The sequence below is a fragment of the Onychostoma macrolepis genome, chromosome 16 (assembly GCF_012432095.1).
Source record: "Onychostoma macrolepis isolate SWU-2019 chromosome 16, ASM1243209v1, whole genome shotgun sequence".
Taxonomy (NCBI): domain Eukaryota; kingdom Metazoa; phylum Chordata; class Actinopteri; order Cypriniformes; family Cyprinidae; genus Onychostoma; species Onychostoma macrolepis.
In genome coordinates, this window is record NC_081170.1 from 19,612,888 (window position 1) to 19,631,286 (window position 18,399).

The 18,399-nt window shown below is 39.5% G+C and overlaps 1 protein-coding gene across 4 annotated transcripts in view; it reads left to right on the top strand.

Moving 5' to 3' along the window:
* cicb (capicua transcriptional repressor b) overlaps positions 1-18,399 on the top strand; it is a 45,967-nt gene that overhangs the window by 6,990 nt on the left and 20,578 nt on the right. For all 4 annotated transcript variants that reach the window (XM_058747607.1, XM_058747608.1, XM_058747609.1 and 1 more), the window contains exons 2-4: positions 533-4,403; positions 17,089-17,238; positions 17,540-17,696. In XM_058747607.1, the coding sequence (XP_058603590.1) occupies positions 638-4,403; positions 17,089-17,238; positions 17,540-17,696 (4,073 nt within the window). In that variant the 5' untranslated portion in view covers positions 533-637. The remainder of the gene's footprint in view (positions 1-532; positions 4,404-17,088; positions 17,239-17,539; positions 17,697-18,399) is intronic.

Consider the following 18,399-nt stretch of genomic DNA (forward strand, 5'->3'; position numbering starts at 1 on the left):
ATTGAAATTTATAGCACAGGTTCAAGCCTGGAAAAAAATATTTAGAAAGTCTTAATATATTGTATGCACACCATTTAACATTCAGTGTGTATTTCAATCATTATAATTATTTTGTTTTAAAAATCAAAGCATTTTAACTGTACATGAATTTTGATCATGCAGTCTTGTTTTCATTAAAGTACTTTGTGTACTGGAGAGAGTGTGTCCTTTGCTTAGGATTTCCTCATTGTAAATATTATTTTTTAAATTCGTTGTTGCAACTTGCTTGCGTTATTCATAAGCACATTCATGGTCTGCTATTTTTCTGTAGACTTTTTACTCTGTATGCTATTTAAATAATATTGATATGTAAACATCTGCCTAAATATAATCATTAAAATTACATTTTTTTTTTTTTTTTACACAAAGTATTACTGTTTCTGTTGGAACTCATTCGCAAACATGGAGCAGTATCTTCCCAATTATTCTATACTGACAACAAGGAAATTTCTATTTATTTGTTTCTCTTTCACTTTTTTCCTTCTTGTTACAGGTTGTTGTGAGGAGAAGTAAAAGAAACCTCAAAATAAAGCCAATTAAACAGGAGAAAAGAAAGAAGAAAAAAGAGGAGAGAGAAGTAATTGCCACACTAAAAAAGATGAGGCCACCAAAGAAACAGAGAGGACGCTCTCCTTTATCGACAAGAGCAAAAGCAGCAAGAAAACGAGGGGGCAAACTTGAAGGACATTCACAGACAACACCGCCTGGACCTTCAGACCAGAAATACACTCCATCCAAAGAAGATAGCTCTCAGGACAAGCATATCAAGAGTAGCAACAACCTAAACAGTGAGGGGTTAAAAGAGCAAATAAGAGAAAGGACAATGGAAACATCAAAATCCGAAGAGAATGCAGTAATAGTGAATAAGGCAAAAAGCCCCAGGAACGTTAACACTAACAGTTTAACAGAGAATACAGACTCAATCAAGATAGCCAGCAACGCACATGAAAATTCACATAGTAATAGCACAGGCATCTGTAACACAAACACACAAAACTTTACTAGCACAAACAGTAAAGGTAGCAACCAACATGCAAACAGCATTGCTAGCAATACACAAAACACAAATACTACAGCCAACAGTTTAAATAAAAATAACTCATTGAATGCCAACCACACTTCCACCACACCCTCCAGTCGAAAAACAGCCACTTTCAAAGCCAGGGTGCCCAAGAAGAAATACATGTATGAACATCAAGCTTCCAGTACTTCTCCCATCAGTTCAACCCCTGTAGCCCAACTCACTATTCATAGCAACCATCTAAGTTCCCCACACAATTCCATTTCTCAAAGTACTACTCCTGTGGTCAGAAATGATGTAGTTCAAGCAGATATTTCTGATCTGGACAATAGTGGGGATAATAGGAGAGAAATGGGGAAAATAGCAAGCACAGAAACTCCAAAAGGAGACAGATCTAAGGGTGATAGGTTGAAAAGTGAGGTGCCTTCCGAAGGAGAAAAGGTGGTCCAGATGGTGGAAGTAGATGGATATGGGGAGCAAGCCCCAAATTCTGTGCGCTCATCATCCACGGACACAGCCAGTGAACACTCTGTGGACCTGGAGGTCCTTGAGCACTCTTGTGTGCAGCTAAATTCAAGGAACCATGTAAGAACGTCAAGAAGATTCAACCTCTCCAACAATTCAACCCTGTCTGTCCTCTTGTCTCCCAAACACACACAAATTGAGCAGGCAGGGTCTGCAACAATAGCAGAAGCACTAGCTAAAGGACTGAAAAACCAAAGGGTGCTAGCACGTAGACGACCAAGAACTAATTTAAAAGAAGATGAGAAACTGATCAAGGAATATGTATTTATCTGTGGTGTGGTGCGTGGGTCCAGTAGAGAGCAGCTGAATGTAGAGTTGCAGATTAATGGGGAGGGGGCACTGCTGTCATATCCATTTCATACATTAGTAAGTCGCCCACACCAACCCATTGACCTCATTTTAGACGCCCCACCCCCAGGAAATGAACTTTTGGAGGTTGGGACGCGTGTTTGTGTGCCTTATGGAGGAGATAAAGGTAAAGAGTGGTACAGAGAAGGTGTGGTTGCTCAGGTAGATTCTCATTCAGCTTGCCCCTACATGGTGCTTTTGCAGGAGGAGTTAGAGCAGGAGATAGAGAGGTGCAGCAATGAGGAGATGCAACAGACATCAAGTACAAAGACTGTATGGGTTACCCGCCAGAACCTGCGCCTCCTTGTTCCGCCATGGGATGGGGTTATGAGAGAGAAAGAACGGGAGGAGAGAGAGCACAGGGAGGAGATAGAAGTGGAGAGAGAGCTATGTCAGTTAAGTGAGGGAATGGATTTGGTAAGTGCAGGTCCTCCCAGGGAGAACTGCAGATTCCCATCTCCAGACACAGGGGTTCATCACTTTGGAAGCACACATCTTTCATCTTCCACTTCACCAGCAGTTGTTATGGTAGCAAACAATATGTTTAGTTTAGCAACTAGGAGGGAGGATGATGGAACTCAGAATAAGGAAAGAGTTAGAGAAAGAGAACACGAGCGAAAGCAACTTCAGACTCCAGAGGTGGACATGGAGGTTTTGCGGCTTAACATGGCACCACTCAGAGATGGTGGAGGACCTGTAGTCTCAGGGGGACCAAAAGCAGGTGTGCCTAATCAGCACAGACAAATTCTTTCCAAACCTCCTGGGTATCCAAGTCCCATCACAGTGGTGCGAGGCATCGCCAGGACCTCTTTAGGAAGTCCACAGCCCACCCCTTCACCTACAGTTTTAGGGTCTGATGGGGGTATCGCTCACCCTATGCCACCCTCTGTGCCTCCTTCCCCCAGTTCCAGAGGTTCTCTGACACCTCTGGAAAAGACTCCTACACCTTCACAGACCTCCACCCCAATTCCAGGGAGTTCTGCCTCTTCTTCTGCTTCTTCCTCAAGATCAAGGACACCATTGTCAGCTGCCCAACAGAAATACAAGAAAGGCGATGTGGTTTGTACACCTAATGGGATCCGTAAGAAGTTCAATGGGAAGCAATGGCGCCGCTTGTGCTCACGAGAAGGCTGCATGAAAGAGTCCCAGCGTCGTGGCTACTGTTCTCGTCACCTCTCCATGCGTACCAAAGAAATGGAGGGAGCGGTGGGAGAGAGAGGGAGTGGAGGAGGTGGAGAGAGTAGCTCAGGGACTGTGACCCCTTCAGATCTGCGGGGTCGTGCTAGCAGTGAATTTGATTGGGATGAGACTTCTCGCGACAGTAGTGAGGCAAGCAGCCGAGGTACTGACTCTCGTCCACGTCTTGGCTTGCCGTCACTGCTTCCTCAAGACTTCTCTCGTTTTGACTTTGACGAATGTGAGGCTGCAACAATGCTGGTATCCCTGGGCTCAAGGTCTGTAACACCTTCATTCTCACCGATTTCAAATCAGTCCCCATTCTCACCTACACCTTCCCCATCAGCTTCGCCACTTTTTGGCTTTCACCCTGCAAATTTCAGTCCTATTACTGCATCTCCAGTCTTGCCTCCTCGCCGCCACAAACACCCCAGCGGTACCAACAGTGGTGTCCCAAAACATGGAACAGGAGGCACAGAGAGGGAGAAAGACAGACACTTGTCTGGTATTGTGCCATCCTTCCACACCAATCTAACCTTCACTGTACCTATGAGCCCAGGCAAACGCAGGACGGATGCCCCACCTCCCCCAGCTCCACTGTCACAGGAATATGGCAAACCCGATCAGGAACAAAGCTGTCGTGACCCTTCTCTTGTAACAAATCTCTGCATTATCTCTCCTCAGAACACTATTGTCACTCACCCCCAAAGACTGCCTTCAACCACTGCCTCTTCCCCACCCGCTTCTCCCCTAAGCTTAGAATCAGGTTCACAATGTACAGTCTCCCAGCAGCCTTTGAGAGACTCTCCAGTAATAGTGAGAAATCCTGAGGTTCCTTTAATAAAGTTTACAGAACTCCCACTGGCTAGAGTTGCAGAGGTGGACAGGACTGGTTCCACAGAAAACAGCCAAACTGGTGTGCATTCAGAGACAGGACTACAGGTTCCTGTTCCAATTAACGCTGCTTCCACTAATGGATCTGTCTTACTGCAGAATCCCACCTCAACTCTTGTTCTAGTGTCTACTACCTCTTCCATTCTAAACCCAACCCCTGCAGGTCTACCAACGCAATCCAGCGCCACCTTAGCCTGCATATCAGTGCCTAGCCCTGTCCCAGGGCCTGGTCTCATTGGTGCGGGTGATGGAGGGGGACAAGATAAGAGTGGCCAAGTGACACTGCAGCAGCCTGTCCCTTGTCACCCTGCTCCTACTGCCCTGCTGCCGCTCATACTTCCCACAGAGACCTTGCATCCTGTGCCATGCAAAGACATTATCATGGGGCGACCTGGAACTGGTAAGAGAATTCTATATTTACATTCAATGCTAACACCAATGTTTAAGTTGTGATTCCCTGGGGACGTTACATAATAACAAAAGAAAGATGCCATGTTAGACTAATTCAATGACAATTTTAAAATAGAAACAATTTAGAGAATAAGGATGCACTATTATTCGTCAATTTGTCTATACACACAAAATGTCAAAACAGACTGCATATAATTTTTATTCGTTTACTTATTTTTTCAATTGGGTCATCATTTGCAGTGGCAGGTGGTGTCCCTCTACTTTACAACAGTTGAAATAAACTTTAAATACCAATAAATTATAAAATGTTTGCATGTTTGTATTCTGTAGGGTAAAAGAATAAGCTTTCCTGTAGCTCAAATAGTAGAGCATGGCGCTAGCAACGCCAGGATCATGGGTTCGATTCCCAGGGAAAGCAAGAGCTGGTAAAAACTGTAACTTGAATGCAATGTAAGTCGCTTTGGATAAAAGCGTCTGCTAAATGTAAAATGTAAACACAATTTGTGCACTATTAATAGTTACATTTTTGTTTTAAAATACATATTTAATTGAGTTTGAGAGATTGCATTTGTAACAAAATATGGATGTTCCCGCCATACCTTAGAGAGGTATCATGGAATGTAATCGCAACAATATAACATTTTAACACAAATAAAGTGGTTATATTATGAATATAGATTTTATTTAACATGTACAATTTTATTAAATTGTTTTAAAAAATACATATTTTATATTTAACAAAAAAATTGTGTCCCCCAAATTCATGTCTGTGGTGTTACCACAATGGATTTTGCCCCTTTAAGAAAAGGGGGAATGCTATTTGGACTACTTCCTGTGTGTAAAGGTCACTGCAGGTGCTGGATGATCTGAGGGGTGCATGGGGAATACATTCTTTCTCATTAGTTTTCTTAAGTTTAGCTAAATTTCTGACAATTTCATATGTCGCACTTTATTAGTGTCTGTGGTGTTATGTTGATAACTTGCAGATTTTACATATTTTAATCAAAATTTTGATGAATACATACTTATCAATATTTCCAAAATGTCCCCTGATCTTGAAATCATCATGATGGCAGCCTCCATTTTAGAAAAGTCTAGATTTATGCCGATTTGTCTGTGGTGTTACTGTCTGTGGTGTTACTGTCTTTTCTGGTAACACCACAGAGCCTATAGTAACTTGCAATATAAAGTCTGTGGTGTTACTTCAAAATGACATAGATATAAGTGGCTTTGTCACCAGTGTTTGATTGAAATTATTTAAAAATCAAAATGTTCTTAAGCTTTCATTTTAATGGATATAGCATATTAAACTAATTTTAAATGCATAGCAATATATTTTATTAGAAAAAAAACAAACTCTCGTTTGCCACCCCAATTGAAGAATGACCCAATTGCTTCTCTTTAAGTTATGTAACTGTTAAGAAACAAAACTATTTTACTGATTAAGTATTTTATTAAAGTAAAGTAAAGGAATAGTTCACTTAAAAATGTAATTTTCTTCATCAGTTGCTCACTATTTGCTCAGCCTCACGTTCCAAACCTGTATGAAAAATGCTTGAATACTTTTTTTTATTGTTGAGCTTTTTAAACGTGAACCAATGAAACATCAATATTACAACACAAATCAAACATATATAAATGTTACGTAAGGAATAAAGTACAGTCAGCCGGTCATCGCAAAAAAACAATAAAACAACAACAACGACAAAACAACTGACAGAGCTGAAATTATTTTTATGAAATAAGAAACTAGCACAGTTATGTAGGAAATTGGATGCCTGGGACAACAATCAGTTATACAGTTGATTTTGATTCAGTTTGATCATCATACAAGCCGTTTTGCAAAAGGTGATCAGTAACCACTCAAAATCCAAATGTATTCCAGACAGCCATGTTTTATGCTGAATATAATGAGAATAAATGTTTTACAATATTTTAGAATGTTAGAAGTATAGATTGTCAATGTGTTTTCAGTGCTCAAAGTAATATTTGTTCTCATACACAACATTACATTAATCTTATACCACAGTGTTGGTGAATGCTTGGTTTTGGTCTTCAATAACTATAATTTTTCCCTTTTACTGAAAAAATCTGAAAAGTTCAAAATCTTTCTTTGTTCTTTCTTTGTGATAATTATATTTCAAAACTCTAAAAATATTTTTTAGTTGTAAATATGGTTGAGGTTGATCAATATGCTGTTTGCATAAATGTTTTGCATTGTTAAAAAGAGGGTATTGCTTCAGTTTTTCAAATTTTTTTACATTATTTTGTAGTATTTTTCATCAACCATATTTTAACATGACGCTCAGTTTCTGCTGATGAAAAGCAGTCCCACAACATGCTCTTCCCATCACCATTCCTCACGTGGTGTCATTTTAATTCTGGGCGATGTTAGATTTGCACCACATATATGGCTTCAAAATCTGGCTTAACCCCTTATAAGCTCTGTCTTGGTCTCATTTCACAACAAAATCTTTTCACACATAGCACTGGGTATATATATATATCCATCCATACATCTTTTACATACAGACCAGTGCTATGCTGAGATGCTGAGATTTTAATCCCATTCTTAGCTACAGAATTAGTGTACTGTAGCAAGTTTAAAAGTAATTGTTAGCCTCTCTGTGGCTTTTCTCACAAGTGTTCTTGTGTGCACAGCCTTTTCTAGACAGTTTTTGGATAGTTTGATATAATGTCCTGATAATTTAACCAACAAGACACATTGGGAAATTGTATTTACCCCTTTTCTAAATTATGCATTTGTTTTATTTTAGCTCTGACTTGTGCTCTTTAGTCTTTATTTTCAAAGCTGTATTTCAGATTCTCAAATTGCATGATCTCTTGTTTCGTTTTTTGTTTTTGTTCAGAAAATATCTAAGTTATTTTCAGTGATTCACATGTAAGGACCAAGGCAATTTTGGTCCTTACATTTGGTCCTTAGGGCAAGTGTTTTTGTGAACACATATGCAACACGAAGACCAAATATATATTCTAAATTTAATGGCACATTAAAAGTACAATTTCTCAGTTACGGTGCTTGTAAATGGTTAATCACAGAGTTGATATTATTATTGAATTACATTTCCTCATATTTCAGTGAATTTACAATTTAATAAAATAAAAAGTTATGCTCTGAAAATATAGTATATCCAGATTAATATAGCTAATAATTACCTCATAAAATTAAGCTCAAAACTAAGGTGTCTGATTACTTTCAGGAATAAATCCTTTGGCATTAAAAACAGTGGTATTCTGGTGGTTCTCTTATTTTGCTGTTTGGTTGTAATCATCAGCTGCTGGAACAGTGGGTTCGATTAAATGTTGCGCTGGTCGTAGCACTTGCAGTGCTGATTTTAGCACAATATTCAAAACATGGTCATTACATGTACACTGAATAAAGTGAAAGTGAAGCAAAGTAAAAAAGACTGATTTATGAATTAGTTACATGTGTTCAGTTGTGTATGTGCTATGTATGCATGCGGTAGGGAATGAGATAATGTCATTCATACAGACATAACAGTGTGTCATTTAGGGAGACGTTTAGTGTATGCTTGTGTGCTAGTGTAATAAAAAAAAGTCTTCATAGTGTATTTATGCATATATATAATTATGTGTGGTATTTGTGATTTAGCTGTCATCAAGAGCGTGTATGGTGTGAGAGGGAAAGGAATTGTGTGTTGTGAAATAACAAGAGGGCCTTTGTAAAAATTTAGGCCTGAGCTCGTAGGCCTGCCTTAACAGGCAAGCTTGTGAGAGGGATGTTAACACAGAGAGACAGACACACACACACAACAAAATTGCAGACCTGCTAAAAATAAAAAAATTATTTTCATAGGAGACCAATACTCTGAAATGTAATTATTGAAAAGTACATTATAAATACTGATCTTTTTTAATTATTAATATCTTAAAGCTAAGATAAAGTTATTTTATTGTGATGACTGAGGAAATGCAACATACAACATTTTTTTAAAATAAATATACTAAACTTTTATAAATACTTTCATATATATACTAAAATATACTAAACTTTTTTTCTTCAGCTGATCAGCACATATAATTTGACATTTCACAATGCTGCCCATGTTCATGATAATTAACATAAAAAAACCAAAGATTTTTTATTATTCAGATGCAATTTGACTAAAGAGTCAACAGATAATTCTCTTCTTAAAGTAGAATTATTATTTTTTTTTCTCCCCCCCCCTGGTATTCTCTAAGTTCTAATGTCTCCACAAGGATAGTAAAACCAGTAAATTTTGACCTTGTGGGACCATGGGGACCTTTTAGTCCCCGTGAGGAAAACAGCTTATAAATTATGCAAAATGAAGTTTTTGGAAAATCTAAAAATCCAGATAGTCTTCTGTGAGGGCTAGGGTTAGGATAAGGAGATAGAAAATACAGTGTGTACAGTTTAAAAACCGTTACACCTATGGAATATCCCCATTAAACCTGGAAACCCAATGGTGTGTGTGTGTGTGTGTGTACCTACTCAACCATGTTTTGGGGTAAATGTGTAACCAGATGTGAGCTAAATCTAAAACCTCTTTTTGGGGACGATATAAATATAAAGACCTTTTTTTTAATGTAGAAATGTAGAAGGTTTTCTGTTAGGATTAGGGTTAGGTTTAGGTTGTAGTATTTATAACTAACTGTATGTAAAAACAACAGAAGTCTGCACGTTTCTATTTAGATAGATTTACTTAAATGTGTGTGTGTGTGTGTGTGTGTGTGTGTGTGTGTGTGTGTGCGCAAGTTTATGGTCTCATTTCAGATGTGCTTACTGAGTGTGGATGTTTAGGATTATACCTATGATTGGTCTTTATACGTTGTCCTACTCAGTTATATATGTGTTATATATTGTATAAGTGCAACACTCTTTTCGGCTAATTTATTTCAAAACTGAAATAATGATTTTCAATTTGTTTTAGATAAAATACTGCAATAATGCAGCTTACCAGCCTGTCACAGCATCATATATAAACAGGTCATATTTTTCAGTTATTGTTGTTATTGTACATTACCTTAAAGGACACCTAAAAATAAATTTAGACGATTGGTTTTGAGGACACTCGGGGATCACGTTTGAATGCAGTGATTATAAGTATGATTTATATAACCTAATTTTGAAAAATTAAAATTAAAATAAAAATGCAAAACTTTTTTATAAGAGAGGAAATGCAATTCCTATATATTGTGAGTCTCAAGTGAAAAAGTTGTTTAAATATACTACTTACTAAAAATAATACTTAGATATCAGAGAGAAAATATCTTTATATCAAAAGTATCTGAATCACTAAACAGCAGAATTGGCAGTTCTGTTTTCAGCTGTCATTTATGGCAGTGATTCCAAACATTCTCTGTTTCATTTAATCCACACTCTCTGCAAACACAGATGTACTAATCACTAGAGCCGTCACAAATACTAACAATACACGTCTTCTTCTGTTGCTGTTTTTTTACTTCTAAAATCTGTAAAACTGTACTACAACACTGATTCTAAAAGAAGTTAAACGTCAGATTTTTTGCTGCAAATTTGAAACTGATAAATAGACTGTGTCTGCTTATTTCTCTGCAAAATATATACAGCACCTTCCTCAAACTTCAACTCATCATTTTAATTACATGTATTGCAGGCTGTTTTTATTTTGGGCTATAGTATAATTTTGTCCGTATTTGATACAGCGTTTCCGATGGTTCTCTGCCTCAATAGCGCATAGGACATGATCTCTTCCATTTATGTGCCGAGTTCTGAGTCGCCATCTGTCGTATAGTCTAACTCGGCAATGTTTAGCACTTATATGGTAGAACGGTGTCTCCCTTTTCATCATTGCTGTACTCATAATGTCAATTTAATTCTCTTCATTTGTTTTCCATTAACACTTATTTGTGTCAGACTTTTCTACTGTTTTCCCCTCACCTATTTCTCGCTCTCTGTCTTTCTCTCTCTCTGGTGCAGTGCAGAAGTCTCTCCGTTTCTCTGATCATAGAGTGTTCACGGGAATGCCAGCCATTCCCTTTTTAGTTGAAGGTTTCTGCATGAACACAAACATGTATACATTTATATAAGCTACAGCATGGATAGACAGCATTTTATACAGTACTTTTTCACTGCTATATTTTGGGCCTTCTTTCCTTGTATTCTGCATTTTAGTTCATGCTAGTATTCACCGAATGTTTGATTTCTATGTTATATCTCAAGGGAGATCACAAGATCTAAAAATGTAGTCTCGTAAGACTCTTGCACATACATTCACATAAAAGCCCTGGTCTCTAGCTGTAATCTCTCCTTCACTCAATTCTGTGTCTGCCAGAGCTGTGATCGCCTTCGTTTTTTTTCCATAGAGCAGTGCTGCCTCCTTGTGAGAAGAGTGTGCCATTGCAGGATTTAAAGAGGCGTACCTGCGCAGAGTTTCATAACTACCTTTTCAAAATTTGTGGTGCATTTCATGGACCTGCACCCAGTCCATCAGACTTTCCTAACAGTGGTAAAAATGGTGTATCAACGTGGATCAACAGACATTAATCCAACATGATGGATTTTTGGTTAGCCACCATTTCTCATGTCTTTTCCCCCCTCCATATGTCCTTTGGAAAATAGCTGGAATACTTGTACTGGCAGATGGCTGCAGTGATATAAATATCTTGCAAAAAGGGCAGTGTGTGTGTGTGTGGAGATAGTGCCATGGTCAGTGGTCACCAAAAGTGGCATGAGTAACAATACCCATAAAGCTGTTGCCATGGAAACAGGGAGTGGGCTTTTTGAGATTGTGTTTTAATCACGTAAAAACAATGATTGGATAGGAGGAACAGAAGGGTTTTGGAGCAAGGGGCTCTTACACTATTAACCCTCAAATACACAGAGCTGTGCAAATCTCTGCATGTGAGAAGTGTTGCTCATGGCCAACTAATTGCTGATTTGAGATATTTTACTGGCATTTTCATGTATTTAGATATCGTGTCCATATTACTAATTTTAAAAGTAGTGAGTGATGTTATATTTTGCCCGTGTGTCATTCTCAATGGAATCAGCCAGGAAAGAGTTAATAACTTGTTTACTATAATCATAGTCTGAGCTGGAGGCACCCGGCTTCACCTCATTGGCTGTTGCCAGGAGCTCAGCGCAAGCTCATTGGCTGAGAGAGTGAGTAGCCCCTCCCACTGCTCTGACATTGTGTTATATAGAGGAGCAATGTCTCTTGATAACCCATTGTTACTTCAGTTTGATCTGCATGGATTTCAGTACATCAGTTGAGAGTGCGTAAATGTGTGTTTCAGCATAATCAAGTTTTCTATCATCTGTTCTTAGTCTATTTATAGATTTTTTATCTCTCCTTTCCTGTCGTTCGATTACCATCTTCCCACATATAGCGAGCGAGGCCCTGTTTTCACAACTTTCACAACTCCCTCCTCCCCTCCTCTCCATAGAATGACTCTTGTTCTATTTTTATTCGCCTGACTTGCACAGTTTCCCCTTCCCACCCATTTTCCCTCTCTTTTCTCAAACATTCCACGGCCACTAATTTTTTTCACCCACTCTTGAGTGTCTTTCTGTTTGGTATTGGTATACATGTAATGTGTAGGATACTCTTCAGGCGTAAGTGTAGTGTGGAATGTATTACTCAGATAATATTACGTTGTAATATTATTTGGCCACTGTGTTTGTGTGGAAAATGTTACTGCACTTACGGTTACAGTTTCTCTGCAGTTTTTCTCTGACACACAAATCTTTCTCATTGTAGCGTGACTGTTTGTGAAGGGACTGGCTGATGCTGGGCGCAAGGCCAATACCCCTCTGCCCCATACAAACAAACCAGTCACTGAACTCAGCACACACACTTAAACCTACACACAGGCATGCTGACATTCATAGGCACCGTGAGCATGCCCGTGTCATGCTGCCTGAGAGTTGTATCCACTGATAATAGTGCTTTGGACAGTCACCTTTGTCTGTGACATAATCACTATCAGCCGATTCACTGGTCAATGTCCTGATGGCAGTAACAGTGGTCACCAAGTTTAATCTCTGACCTATATTACTGCACTCAAGCAAAACAAAGTTCGCTGCGCTTTAGTAAGTTAGTAACATTAAACAAACAGTAAAAGATGGGGAAAAACATATGATGTGAAGAATATTTCTCCACCTTTCTTCTTTCTTTTAATTTGCTTTTGATTATAACTGTAATGTTATTATGTAATGTTTGTGACGTATGTACAGCTGTATGGTCTCCAAGAAAACCTCTGACCAGTGACAAATTTGTCTCTTTTCTTTTTTTGACACTAGGCATTAAAAACCAAAAGCATACTCTTACCCCTACTTACCACTCCAGAGTAGTGGTAGGTGTTAAGTTCACACAAACGAGCAATGTAGTACTGAATATCAGCATGGAGATGAATCAGCAAGTAATCACAGCTGTCCATCAGCACAATTGCTTTTATACAACATTTCTACAAACGATAAATTAATATCAAACAACTTACATTTCAGACAAAATCTGTCAGTTTAGTTCCTTTATATAAAAGAAGCCAAAGCATCAAGCTTTGTGTGCCACCAAACACCGTGTCTGGACACTCACTGGTCTGGATCTCAATGAACAGAAACCAGCAGAACGATACAAACTGTTACACTAAACATCACTCTTGAAACACAGCTCAGCCAATCAGATTCGAAGACTGGAACTAACTGTTGTATAATGCTTACTACAGTGTTTTAAACTGAGTGTGGAAAATGTGTGTAGTGTATTGCTATAGTAGAGTTTATTGCATTGGTAATGAGGTCAATTTGCATTTGGTTGTAATACTTGTGTCTTATTTTGACACACTGACTGCAGATGATGCAGTTTAGTGTGTGAGGAAGTAGACGTTTACTTCTTTCTTGCATTAGTGTATATTTTTGTAAAGTAAAAGCTGCCAAACGTTTTACTGCCAAATTTAAACTAAATGTATTATAATGACTTAAAATAAGCTTTCATTTAACTTTCATGTGAATCAATAAAATATAAATTCGCCTGTTTTAAACTAAATGTAATATGTGGGTGTTTATGGCGCCTTTTTTTTTTAATGGCCACGTTACATTTTAACTACTGTTTTGAAAGGAGAGCGTTTGTCTATCTGATGTGAGGATTTATGTCACATGCCTTTGAGCCTAACTAATCTGTCCTGAAAATAACGCATTCGCATTACCCGCAATGTATATAATACCTGTTATGACACGGTGTGCTTCTTTGCCCGTTAGAGTAGCGCTGCAGCTTCAACGCCACAGTGGGAGCAAATATCACGAGAGTCCACGTAAAGTCATGCCCCAGATTCTGTGGCGTGTTAAATATTTATTAGCTCGTTTTTCAGCCGCGGCCAGTGAGACGCAGAAAGCCAAATCCGGATTTGCATATGACTGACATTCCAACGCACGCTGCGACCAATCAGCGCGTCGGATTGTCTTACGATAGGTTGCGTCGTAGACCAATCTGAGAAAGCATTCGAAGAGTAAAAGGCGGGTCACGGTCTGGGCGAGGTTGACACGCTGATAGAGCGAAAGAGGGCAGCCTACTATACAACAGGAGGAAGAGGGAGGGAAAGAGAAAGAAAGAACGGGTTTCGCGAAGCGAGAGAGGAGAGCGAAATCGAGGAGTCGTGGCCAACTGAATGATGTTATGAGACAACGACTTCTTTACTACGAACACCTACGGAGCGAGCGGAGAGCAGCGTGTAATCAGCCGCCGCGGATCGGAAAGTGACCCTGCTGCAGGAGAACCGCACTGGACTTTAGGGGCTGTTATTACACTTCAGACCCGTCATTTCATCACAACAGCACTGCGCCGGATCATCTCGGTCCAGCTTTTCTTCTCTTTTTTGTATTTCCCCGCCGTAGCGGGTTAGGGCACGGCGGAGTTTGACCGTCATCTCTTAGTGGATTTCTTACTACTTTGTTGTTTGTGTCAGAGCCGAAAGCGAGGAGTTTACTGCACGATTAGCCTTTTGGATGAGACTCTTTGGGGCTGGGGTGTGTGCGAGGGAGGGGGTGTCGGAGCAGGCATTTAAAACGAGAAGTCGCTGCAACTAGAACCCAGTTTAAGCGAAACGTGCGTCGTTTTTAAGCCCGAACGAGATCAAAACAAACCCTCCAAAGGCAAAGCGATAAAAGGCGAGCGAGACAAAACGATGCTTTCCGCGTTTAGGGATCGAGGATCAGCGTGCGGTTGTACAATCTACAGGGGTTTCATTTTCTTTGACATAATATGAGATGCTGCTATTTTACTGGATCTAGTCAAAAGTAGAGTTGTGTGTGGTAAAGTAGTATTTATAGCAAAATATACAGCATTTCAATGACACAAGGACTTGTTCGATTTTTCTGTGTTTCACTCGCGTAATTATAAATTACTTCGTCCGCGTAATTGCAACGAACAGCTACAGTGCTACTATAGTGTAACTAATGATTGTTGGTCTGGAACACAGGTGTTGTTTGCCTATTGAAACCAGTTGTCTTTTTACTCGAGACCCCTGGCTTTGGTGGTTTCTCTCTGCCAGACAGTCGTTTCTTCCCCTTTTTAAATTCTAGGTGTTTTCCGTGTAGTGCTACAGTTTTGCTCCGTGACATGAGGACAGGTTTTGTTGTAGCGCCCGGCGGTGCGGATGCGAGACCAGGGGCGTTCCCGAGGGGACGGACTCATCTGGAACTGTGCTGCTAAAACCAGGTCCGGATCTCCCAAATGCAGCGTCTAAACCAAAGTGGCAGTACAGAATAAGTCCGGTTACTGCTTGTGTTCTGGACAGGGTGTAATTATGCGTTTTTCAATCAGAGATTGAGGCCAAACTGATGAATTTAGATCAGATGTGAAACAGGATGTGGATCTGCACTGACAAGCAGAGAGAATAATAGTGACCACGTGAAAAAGACAGATGTGTATTACATGTGGCCTTTTATTATTAAGCATTTGATACGTATAAATTCCCTGCCTGATGGATATTGCATTTGGTTAATCTTTTTAATAGAAGAGCGCTTCCGTTGTGTGTCGCAACCCAAAGAATAAATTACACTCGTACTGCGGGTGTAGTAGCACCATGACCATGCTAACCTGCTAATCTGGCAGATTTGGGCTTCCCATTTTCACGACGATTTACTGAGACAACCGTTTCCACATTTTAGGCATTGCGTATTTGATGCCTGCAGTGCTCTTTTATTTTTATAACCGTATTTAATACTTTTTTTATTACCAAAATAGTTATTAATCGTGATATTGTACATGTAAACCCCCCTGGGCTGAGGTGAGCTCAGGTCGCGGACTGTTGCACTACTCGAGCCCGAGGATGTCCGAGAGGCCTACTTAACCCCTTCATCCCCGCAGCTATCCGTCAATGTAAACAAGCTCAGACGAGGAGGGGGCAAACAGGACCAAAAATAAACTACATCATCCAAATAAAACCAAACCCGTTTCCGCATTTCGAACCTCAACAGTGTGCATATTCGTACGTTAACTCTGTTCAAGACAGTGTTTTAACGCCAAGATCGTCATTTGTTATAATCTGCGCGTTCCTGAAGGTGGAACAGCGCTTTACTCTCTTCTGTGCGGTACCTGATAGCACGCTGTCATCATTTTACTACAATATGATCCGGTGTCTGAGCCAATAAATCAGAGAATACAGAAGGATTAAAGATCAGTGTGAACGACGGCATGTTATTAACAAGAACATTTAGTACCAACACGAAAAAACTCCAGTAGACGGATGCTGGCAGCATCGATTATGGCCGCTTATTTTCATCGCTGGACTCAACATCACCTGTCTGGGAAAAGCATCATGTGGATATTTCATTTTTAATCGCAAGGACTTGTTTTACTTTATATCAGATGAACGTTTGAATAAGTACCTCTATTTAATATTACATGTTCACGAAGTTTTTCCTGTAAAAAAACAAACAAACAAAAAAGTATTTCAAGCCTTTTACTCGACCATGTTTTCATCGGAAAGTCCGCAGTATCTTCGCCAAGGACTCAGCATGTTTGGTCAGTCATTATTACTCAACGTGTCTGTTGTTTTTCTTTATAGCAGGACTTTCGCGGCTGAAATACAGTATTTGTAAATCGTGTCTGTGTAGTTCTAACTGCAGCAGAAAATAACTGCATGAACAGCCTGTTCCTGAATCATATTATTTTGGAAGTGATTGGCGCCAAATACAGCCTGCTTAATATCAGTCGGTAACAATATGTTCATGTACTTACTGTATTCATGACAGTCTGTCTTTCTTAATCTGTTTTTGTAATGTGAAACAATATTGTGCTGCAGCAACATGAGTTTTCTCTTATAATATTCAAATATTTATGACCGCTTAAATTAGTAACAAATAGCTTTCATAAATAAGGTTACTGTTTACGGTGTTAGATGTTTTGGTCTGTTATCCTTGATCTGCCTCCCTCATTTAGTCTATTTTGATGGCGTTTGTACATTCAGTATTTATTTTGGTGTCATAGAGAGTGATACTGAAATGTGTAAATATCATCAAAATCATATATAATTACTAAGACAACTGTATGTTACAGTTGTCCAATGGTTTAATATTATTATGTGCATATGGATCTATTTATGTGGCTCATCAGGCTGTGATTTGGGTGTTGATATGGTTTATTGCTTGCTGTTATTACTGGATTGAATGAATGCTCTTTTATTTTCTCCTGTAGTGTGGACTAATGTTGAGCCCAGATCGGTTCCAGTGTTTCCTTGGCATTCATTGGTCCCTTTCCTGGCACCCACCCAATCAGATCCATCGGCTCAACCTGGTGAGGGCCAACAAACTGTCAGTCATCCGCAGACAGCTTCTCTGAAGAAAGGTAATTTAGTGCATACAGCCATTGTCCCAAAATGAGCTAAAATTTGTTTGTCAACCTTTTGAGATTATAAAAGAAAAAAATCATGGTCGATATTTAAAAAAAAAAAAGTGGAAGCATGTTTCCTGGGATAGTCTGAATGCTGTTATGTATTTGGCCTCTCCTGTCACATCTGCAGTGACTCTCTGTAATTCTAGCTGCTGTAATTTAGCCATTACCCAGTACAACGATTGACTTCAGAGGTTGCCAGATTGGAGGGATTCATTAAAGATGCTGTAATGAATAACCTGTCTTTCACTTTCAGAGTCTCAGAGCGGGTCAGTGCTGAAGGAGATTATAGAGGGAGCACCTAACCCTTCCTCACGCCCCACTCCCTCTGCTGACGAACTGCCCCCGGAGAGAGAGAAAGATGCGGAGCGAGAGAGACCTGACAGTGAAACAGAAAGTGACGTGGATGATCCGTGAGTGGTCTAGTGTGTGTGTGTGAGATGCGTCATTCTGTTTGAATGTGTTTTGTTGCTGGTGTTCCTGTGTGTGGAAAGACCTGCATAATGGCATCACAAAGAAGGAGAGAACAAAAGCATTCCTCTTTCTCCTGTGTCTGTATATGAATGACAGCAGAAAACCAGAGGCAGTTTACATTAATGAACTGTCATCTGAATACACTTCTCTCACTTGTTTTCCCTCTCCCTTATGAATCACATATAAAATTCTGCTCGCTTTATAATCATCAAGCCATCTAGTACAGTTCCTGCTAAATGTGCTTTATCCATAAAGCTTATTGTATTATCTTCGCATTAAGGTGTTATTGACATTTGCGAAGCATCCATCCCTTTAATATTGTACACTGGATATTACAGACGTGCTAAAGCTCTGTGTTTTCTGTTTTGGTGGTGGGCTGCAAAGCAGTAGCTCATCGACACAGTGCATTGCAGTTTTCAGTAATTGGCTCGGTGCATTCTGCTGTATTGTTTCACGGCACAGTGAAGAGCCCTGAGGGTTGCAAGAGTGAAATTGGTGGATCTTTTGAGCCTGTTTTGGGCCACAGTAGCTATACGGTCGTGACTGTGTAATAATTATTAGTTAAATACCAAAGTGCATATATAATAGTAAAATCTATCTTTAAACTCATGTGCATGCAAGTAGTAATACATCATCTTAATG